The sequence below is a fragment of the Nomascus leucogenys genome, unplaced genomic scaffold, assembly GCF_006542625.1.
Source record: "Nomascus leucogenys isolate Asia unplaced genomic scaffold, Asia_NLE_v1 001280F_44326_qpd_obj, whole genome shotgun sequence".
Classification (NCBI taxonomy): Eukaryota; Metazoa; Chordata; class Mammalia; order Primates; family Hylobatidae; genus Nomascus; species Nomascus leucogenys.
In genome coordinates this window covers 34,860-44,332 of record NW_022097310.1, presented here as the reverse complement: position 1 = coordinate 44,332, position 9,473 = coordinate 34,860, and the positions used below count along the sequence as shown (strand labels likewise).

General features: G+C 40.9%; 1 protein-coding gene across 1 annotated transcript; it reads left to right on the top strand.

Annotated features, from left to right (window-relative positions):
• Window positions 1–619: 619 nt before the first annotated feature.
• On the top strand, window positions 620–5,916 carry LOC100580501 (N-acetylated-alpha-linked acidic dipeptidase 2-like; the record flags this gene model as incomplete). The annotated part of the gene is made up of 4 exons (XM_030808983.1): window positions 620–802; window positions 2,296–2,397; window positions 3,773–3,898; window positions 5,559–5,916. Coding segments are annotated over 4 exons (609 nt in total), but the record flags the coding sequence as incomplete, so codon positions are not given.
• Window positions 5,917–9,473: the final 3,557 nt, after the last annotated feature.

Genomic DNA, 9,473 nt, shown 5'->3' with positions numbered 1-9,473 from the left:
AACTATGTTTGTGAGGTCACTTAAATGTTACAACCCATTTACATCCAGAACCAAGAGAACACTGCCCAAATTAAATTCAGCAAGCCTGCACTTTTTGGGTAAAAGACAAGAACTAAGCACTAGGGGATATGAAAAATAAAAATGCATGGACTTTGACATCAGTGAGATAAATAAGCAACTGCATATATGCTACAATCGACAGTAGAAATATAAAAGTTAAACGTGGAAGTGCCCAAGTGGTCCCTGCGAGATATTAAGATCTAATTTTTTTTCCAAAATGTCTCTGTTCTCTGACAAGCAGCAAAAAGGAACATTATTGGTATAGAAGTATGACATTCTTCCAGGCTGTCTTCTGGTATCTGAATCTTTGCTGATTGTGTCTACCATGGAATGTGTTCTTTTCTGAGGAAGCATAATATGAAAACTGCAGTTGTACACAAATAACTTAAAAATTGGCCTATCTAGAAACTGGTAGCGTTAGCTGTGTTTCTTTTATCTGTCATATAGGAATGACAACCTAATGCCCAAAGCATAAGTAGTGCATTTAGAATTGTTTTTAGGCACATCGTCTGAGCATAGTCTTTAACGCCCTCTTATATTATATTTTCATTTTACTTCTTTTACAAAGCTTCCTCATCTGGCAGGAACAGAACAAAATTTCTTGCTTGCCAAGAAAATTCAAACCCAGTGGAAGAAATTTGGACTAGATTCACCCAAGTTGGTTCATTATGATGTCCTCTTGTCTTATCCCAATGAGACAAATGCCAACTATATATCGACTGTGGATGAACAAGAAACTGATGTATGTGAAATTGTTGGTACCTTTTATATTTTGCAACCCAACCGTTTTATGTGGATTGTAATGTAGGGTCAAGTAAAAGTAGAAATTGGTTAATAGTGAATTATTCAGTATCCACTATGTGTTCGACATGGTGTTAAGTCCTGAGGCCAGAATGAGACTAGGACATGGTTCCTTTGCCTAAGTAAGTTGAGGCAGACAATGGAATACTTCAGACTTCAAATTAGTATGGTAAGTGCTCTGAAGATTATGATTAGAGTTCATTATTTACAGAGAAAAGGGTCACTCAGCCCAGCCTGGGAGTTAGACAATGTTTCCTGAAGTCTTGACATGTGAGTCATGAAAGGACATAAGGAGTTAACCATGTGACAAGATAGGCTAAGAGAATTCTCAACAAAAGACAAAATATTGGCAAAGGCTTGGAGGCATATACTAGCTTATTATTATTGGGAGAATGTAATGATTTTCTGTATTTCAAAAGTGTAAAATACAAAATGGGCCATGATATGAGATAAACCGGTAAATATGTTCCGGGAACAGATCATAGAAGGGCGTATATGCTGTCCTAAGAAGCTTAAACTTCAGCTTCAGTTCATGGGCGCCAATGACAAGTCCTGAGCAGGGGAAGGATGTGGCTAGAGGGGCATTTTAGATAGACAAGGTCCTCTGTAGATTACACCTAGGCTAAGCAACGGGTTAAAGTTGTTGTCTTAAGACAATAGTCCAGGTAAAAGATAATAAAGTTTTAGGATGTTAGTAGGAATGAGGAAGAGGGATGGATTTCAGAAATAGTAAGGAAATGTATTAGTAGGACTTCACTAGTGATTGACTTGGGGAAGGAGGGGAAGATAGAGTTCAGGATGACTCTGAGACTGTCTGGTGTGAGTGGCTAATGACTGAAGCTATTAATAGAGGTAGGAAATGCAGATCAAAAGCAGTCCCAGGGTGAGAGATGATAAATTTGAATTTTAACATGTTGAGTTTGGACATCCAGGATGAAATAACCACCAAACATTTAAATATATGAATCTGAAAAGGTAAGTATCATCAGCATATTAGCTATTGGTAAAATTCTGATACTTAATGAAGTCTCGCAGTGAGGGAGTACAGAGGCAAGCAATGGGCTGGGGATAAAACATGGGGAAATATTATTTAAATAAAGATGAAAGAAAAGGAGCCCACCAAGGAAGCTGAACAGGCATGGTCAAAAAAAGAGGATCACCAAAGTGCCACCTTTGAAGCTCTGCTGTTACACTTTATAAGGAAACTTCTGGTTACCTGAGATTGCATGCATTTATAAAAGTTTCTATTATTAGGAAGACAGTAATAATGATAAGGCTCTTTCTCATTGTTGTCAGTGTAATTTGTCTATTTAATTATATAACCTAGTTCCAGGATGCTTAATCTGAAGTATATACTTGAAGGCAAAATGAATTATATCTTAATAATAATCTGGAATTTTTCTCTCTAACTTGACATATTTTAATTCTTGCTAGATTTTCGAAACATCATACCTCGAACCACCACCAGATGGCTATGAGAATGTTACAAATATTGTGCCACCATATAATGCTTTCTCAGCCCAAGGCATGCCAGAGGTAAAACAAAATGCATTTGTAATCCAAGTCTTTAAATGGTTCTTTTGCTATGTAAAACCTGTATAGAGGACTAAAACCAAGGAAATTAGGTGAATCATTCATGCGGGTTCATTGTTTGATATTCAGTACTATGAAAACCTCATCCCTCAAATTAAAAAATATATAATAAAATAAAATAGAAGAGAACACCAGACAGAGAAAAAAGAAACAAAACAAACACATTAAAAACTGACCCTGCTGAAGGAGTTGCCACTCTCTGAAATGCCAAACTGCTGAACATGCCTTTCAGTGAGGCAGTAGGTGTTTTTTTGTTTGTTTGTTTTTATATTTGTTTTGTTTTGTTTTGTTTTTTTGAGACAGTTTCACTCTTGTCACCCAGGCTGGAGTGCAGTGGCACAGTCTCGGCTCACTGCAACCTCCACCTCCCAGGTTCAAGCAATTCTCTTGCCTCAGACTCCCACTTAGCTAGGACCACAGGTGCATGCCGCCACGTCCTTCTAATTTCATATTTTTTTTAAGCGGAGACAGGGGTTTCTCTATGTTGGTCAGGCTAGTCTCGAACTCCCGACCTCAGGTGATCTGCTTGCCTCGGCCTCCCCAAGTGCTGGGATTACAGACATGAGCCACTGCTTCTGCCCAGCAGTAGGTGTTTTTACAAGCTTCTTTCCATTTTTCATAATTTGAATATTTTATGGATTCATAGATAGGATTTTACAGATCATACCATAGAGGTTCTTAAATTAATGCAATGGTTGGAAATTAAATAAATATAGTTAGGATCTTTAAAATGACATTTATTTACTCTATTCCCTGTGGCTTTTTATACACTGATAATTTCTTCAACACAGGACATGCTGTTTAGATATGTCTGGCTGGGTGCGGTGGCTCACACCTATAATCCCAGCACTTCGGGAGGTTGAGGTGGTCAGATCTTTGGAGGTCAGGAGTTCAAGACCAGAATGGCCAACATGGTGAAATCCCATCTCCACTGTTAAAAAATACAAAAATTATGTGGGCGTGGTGGCGCATGTCTGTAATCACAGCAACTCTGGCGGCTGAGGCAGAATCACTTGAACTCAGAAGGTGGAGGTTGCAGTCAGCTGAGGGAGTGCTACTGCACTCCAGCCTGGACGACAGTGAAATTCCGTCTCAAAAATAATAAACAAATAAATAACTCTTATACATTGTCCTTTTTTAAACCTTTTCAGGATTTTAAAAGATTCTCTAATGACTTCTGCATAATTACCGTGGGTCTGTTTATTATTCCCCAAATAAAGAAATACTTTTGATGATGCAGTATTGTGAAGCAAACTTATTTTTTGTTTTTTTTTTCTTTAATTTTAGCAGTATTATATATATTTTCTTTTCCCTATAGGGAGATCTTGTATATGTGAACTATGCTCGCACTGAAGACTTTTTCAAACTAGAAAGAGAGATGGGCATCAACTTTACTGGGAAGATTGTCATTGCAAGATATGGAAAAATCTTCAGAGGAAATAAAGTACAGTATTATTTATTTTTCTACAGAGAAAGAGAGGATATATATATTCTGTAAATGTAAATGACTAACTTGCTTCTCTGTTTCCAAATTGCTTTCAAACATTTCTTTTCTTTTTTTTTTCCTATTTGCCATGGGTACACAGAAACTCATGTTTCTATGTTTTCTCACATACCTGGAAAAGAAAATTATTTTTAATCATTTTTTATTACAAAAGTAATATTTGCTTTTAGAAATTTAATTGAAGGAAATTTATATAAAGTAAAAAATGAAAAGCTCCTCTGCATTACCCACCTCATTATTCAGATATAGTCAATCTTAATAGCTTTTTTCAAACCTAATTCTGTGAAATATAAATATATCTGCCCCATATGCCCATTTTACATATATTTATTTATTTACTTTTACATTCTATAAGACTTTATTTTTTTCATTCAGCCATGACTCATATTCTTCATGTCCACATGTTGAGAGTTATGTAATACATTGGTTAAGAGTATAGAACCCTAGATCCATTATCACTTGGGTTCTGGTCTAGTCTGGCTCCTATTCTTTCTAGATATTTTACTGTGAGCCTGTTACTTAACTTCTCTGTTGCAAAGTTTCCTCATATATAAAATGCGAATGCCGAGGGCACCAATCTCACAGAGTCCTTATTAAATGACTTTGTTTGAAAGCACTTAGGATAGTGGCTGGTACTTAGTAATTTCTATACAACTGCTTATTAATTACCTCACTATTTTAAATGATGGCATCGTATTTCACAGAATTGACAAGCCATTTATTTAACCATTCTACTACTGACGATGTTTGTCTTATCTTGAATTTGTTACTATTACAAATAATTTCATTGTGAACATCTTTGTCCATATATGCTTCAGAAATTTGTGTGAAGATTATTGTAGTATAGATTCATAGAAATTAAATGGCTAAATAATAGTGTATATTCTTTCAAAATTTTGATAGACATCATCAATTTTCCTTGAAAAAGTTGTGACAGATTGTACTCTTAGTGATATAACAGGGTGTTCTCTAAATATTGGAATGCTTTTTCATGAATCGAGACTGCTACAATACTTTTGGTGAAGAAGAATTTAGTATCTCACAGGGTATATTTTCCTATTCTTGGCCAGTTTGGATTGTTAGAAAGATGTTTACAAAAACCCTGTGCTGTTTTTCACAAATATGACTGCTCTGCATACAATTTTATATCAGTTTAGTTTGTAGGATGCTTACTCTATGATGTGCAAGATTTTACAGGGCAGTAGTTTAAAATTAAGAAGACATGGTTCATGTTTTCAAAAACACCCTCAGCCTTATAGGAGAGATAGACATTTAAAAGATATGTTAATACATTAAGAGCTATCCTATAATATAGAAAATATAGAACTACAAAGAAGGGACATTAATTCTACAGTTGCAGGTTGTAATAGGAATGTTTCACAGAAGAAATGATAACTCATTTAGAATTCCGTGGAATAATGGAAGTCTGTTAGGTCTAACAGGTGAGAAATTGTGTTCAAAGCCAAGAGAACTGAATGTGTAATTGTATGGTAAAAGGCAGTGTCTAAATATCCTTCCATTATTAAATTAATGTCTTTCTTATATGAATAAGCCAACCATTTGCCATATCTGCATTATGAATTGCACACTGCCCCTGCAGTTTAAAAATGCCATGTTAGCAGGGGCCATAGGAATCATCTTGTACTCAGATCCAGCTGACTACTTTGCTCCTGAGGTACAGCCATATCACAAAGGATGGAATCTTCCTGGAACTGCAGCCCAGAGAGGAAATGTGTTAAATTTGAATGGTGCTGGTGACCCACTCACTCCAGGCTATCCAGCAAAAGGTAAGGGATGAGTCTATCAGTCCACCAATTTTGCAAAGATACTCCTTGCCCTTTTAGAAGGAATACAAGCAACCATGTTCACAATAATATTAAACTAAAATTCAGTGCACTTATATCATTTTGGATTACTGCTGCTAGGAATTTTAAAACATTTGCTCTTGTATTATTTTAGTTTTACATTTTCATGAGATGTCAGCATGGGGAGTAAACATTCAGTTCATACTCTTCTTCTTCCTTTATTAGAGTTCAGAAATGCTGATCCTCATACCTAAAGCAATGCTCCTTTTAACAAATGACAACTTAGGTTTGCTGAGTTACCGATGGATTGTATCCTTCTTTATATCATACATTTCTTCTTTAAAAAAGTGAGTTTTTGTGTTATTTAAAACACAAAATTGGAAGTTTTACATATGTGAAATGATCTCTACAATCAAAATAATGAACACACCCATTATCTCAAAAAAGCTTCCTCTCATCTCTTTATATTCTCACCCTCCCAACTCTTCCTTCCCACTTCATCCAATCCCTAGACAACCATTCATCTTGCTTTCTGCTGTCAGCATGATTATTTTGAGATCTGTCCATGTTGGCATCTTTGTCAATAGTTTTTCTTTCTTTTGCTAAGTAGTATTGGCAGGCTTTTCAAAATGCAGGTATCTCTGGAGCTGTTTTGTGGACACCAGGAGCATTACTTGACAAGCCCTGTGCTGGTCCCAGGGTACCCTGTGCACCTGGGTAAGGCTGGAACACATTGGGAACAGGGACCCAACATGCCCACTCTGGAACACCGTGGGACCTGGGGAAATCGCCAGCTGTTTGCTGTCCTGCCATTGCTGTTCTACACATCCCTGGAGACTATGAGCATCGGTTACAATGTGGTAGTGGCTGGTCAGGACCAGAAATGTCCATTTTTGACCTGGAAGCAGCAGACACCTAAGGCTTAGGGTAGACATGGGGGCTCCATACCATTCCCAGTGCCAACTTCCCATGGCGGAAACAGGAAGGAATGTCTGGCAACCCACCAAGGGTCAGATGCCACATCAGCCCAAGCAGAAGCTGCCTGACACTGGCTGTTCCAATGACAATAGGACATCCTTGGGAAGGTGGAGCCATTTGTGAGAGCTTTGGATGGGTGTCCTGGAAGTGCCACTTAAAGGCAACTGAGGCCTCTCAAAATCCCTGTGTTACAGCTGCAGCTTTCCACGTGGGCTGCAATGCAGTCACCTGTGGAGCTTTAGGACAGGCCCAAGCTCAGCTCCCTGGACCAGTGACTTCAGAACTTTCGCAGCAGGGATAGCCAGCTTGGAAAGGCATGCCTGGGAGACCATGTGACACTGCCTGGCTGGGTCCTGGGCTGACAGAGATGAGCGTGGAGCTCGTGGTGACTTGGTAATGCTGTGAATTATGTACGTGTGGCAGGAAGGTGCCACAATGCCAAGGCCCCAAGTCTTGGAAATTCCATGAGGTCCGCATGAGGTTGAACTAAACACCAAGTGCAGTCCTCAACGGAAAAATAAAAGAAATACCCACATAAGGGACTCTTTGTAACTGAGTCTGGAAGAGAGGGCTGCCTGGTCCACTCCAGGAGAATTTGCCTAAAATAAGTTTGCTTCCCATTGCATTCTCTTTGCTTGTTCTAAACATCACCTCCCCACTATTCCCTTAATTTGCATCATTCTGGGCTCCTTACTCTTGTTGCATCCTTTTATTTACATTTTAAGGATGTCTGGATTCGATTTACTTAAGAGCATATATGGCTTAATTTTGTGTTTCTTGTAATCATTAATTATATTTCCCCATTTTATCAAATGACACGTTTTCCTCATATCTATTTTTAATATGTTAAAGATTTTGTATCCAGTTTATCTAAAACTCCTTGATTAAAATGAGTTTAATTCTAGCAATACATACATGCTTATCTCTGCATTGTTTTATAATTTGATGATAAATGTTTGTCCCCAATATATGACTGTATGGATAATACTTTTTAAAAAGATACAATAAAATATGCTATCTCTTTCTCACTTGATCATGTGGCTGAATGAGTCAATCCCTCCATCAAATAGAAATATCCGGCATCACTTAATCTAACTAATAAAAACATCCAGTGTGCACGTGCACCCACAATGAGAAGGAAAGACCAAAGCAAACAGCCAAAAAGGAGAGAATCCCATGATTTCTGTGTAAACTCCTACAGATATCATAAATATTTATTGCTAGAAACAGTACTTTAAATAAAACATCTTCAGGCAAGTGTATTAAAACTGCCTTGGATACAAGGGGCCCTATCACTTGTAAAATTTGGCAAATTGGATAATAATTAAAAATACAAAATTACACAGAAAATACCCTTTAATAAATTGAGTTTTTTTAAATTGAGACAGAGTTTGGCTCTTGTTGCCAGGCCTGAGTGCAATGGCGTGATCTTGGCTCCCTGCCACCTCTGCCTCCGGGTTCAAGCGATTCTCCTGCCTCAGCCTCCCGAGTAGCTGGGATTACAGGCATGTGCCACCATGCTCGGCTAATTTTGTATTTTTAGTAGAGACGGGGTTTCTCCATGTTGGTCAGGCTACTCAAAGACTCCCAACCTCAGGTGATCCGCCAGCCTCCCAAAGTGCTGGGATTAGGGCGTGAGCCACCGTGCCTGGCCTCATAAATTGATCTTTAAACAAATCTTAATTGAGGTTCTCTAAAGGGAGCCTTTTAGGCAACATGCCCGCTACGTGTACTGATGGCTAGGGTGGCTGGTGTCAGGCGAATCGATGTGGCTCCCCCAGCCCCTTCCTGGGAGCATCCTAGAAAGACAGCGTGGAAACGCCCGCCGCCTGGTGGTCCTAGGAGCGGCCATGGTGCCCAGCCCAGCCGCCTCACCCTGTCCTCAAACCTGGTGGCAAGCACCCGCGGACTCTCACATCCTCTTCTTCCAGGGCGGCGGGCGCTTCTCCTGCACCTTGGCCTGGCGCTTCTTCTCGGCCTCCTCAGCCTCTGGTTTCTCCTCCTTGGCCACCGTGTAAGGCCACTTGGGTATCCGCAGGTGGTCACTGTCCTTGGTGCTGCCCTCCCACGCCGGCCTCTGGGGCTGGAAGGTGGGCACAGGCGCCTTGCTGAGGCGGACCTGGGACACCACCAAGCTCGGCCGCAAGCTGCTCTGCCGAAGGCGCTGCAGGGGCAGGAGTCTGGCCTTCCGCCAGGCGGGGTAGGCAGAGCCCCAGGACCCCGGCAGCGGGGCAGGTGGGAGGCCGGCTCTTGGGGAGCCCTCCCGGGAGCCCGCGGCCGCTGGGCAGGGCCACTTGTGCTGCTCTGCACCCTCCGATTCACCCGCCTCCTGTGCCTACCTCCCCACCCCCCGCCGCTAGGCCAGAATTTCCTGAGCCGCCAGGATTTCCTGCACCACCAGCCGCCTCTTCCCCACGCACAGGGAGCTCTCTGGGCACACGGTCTGGCACGCGAGGGCCACGGCGGGGCTGTTAGAGGCTGGTGGACCATGTGGTCCAGGGCGCCCCGGTCCTCCGGACCACGCACGGAGTGCAGCGTCAGCGCGAACAGCTCGCAGTCCCTGAGGCTCTGCAGGCAGTTCTTTGATCCCTTGGGCTTCCGCGCCCTCTCGTGGACAAGAGACAGCTCAAGCTGGTACTTTTCCCCCAACTAATGAAACTGGCAGAGCTTTGACTGTTTTATCTTGGCAGGAAACCCAAATGAGGAATGCTATCTATCAGAATAGACTGGCC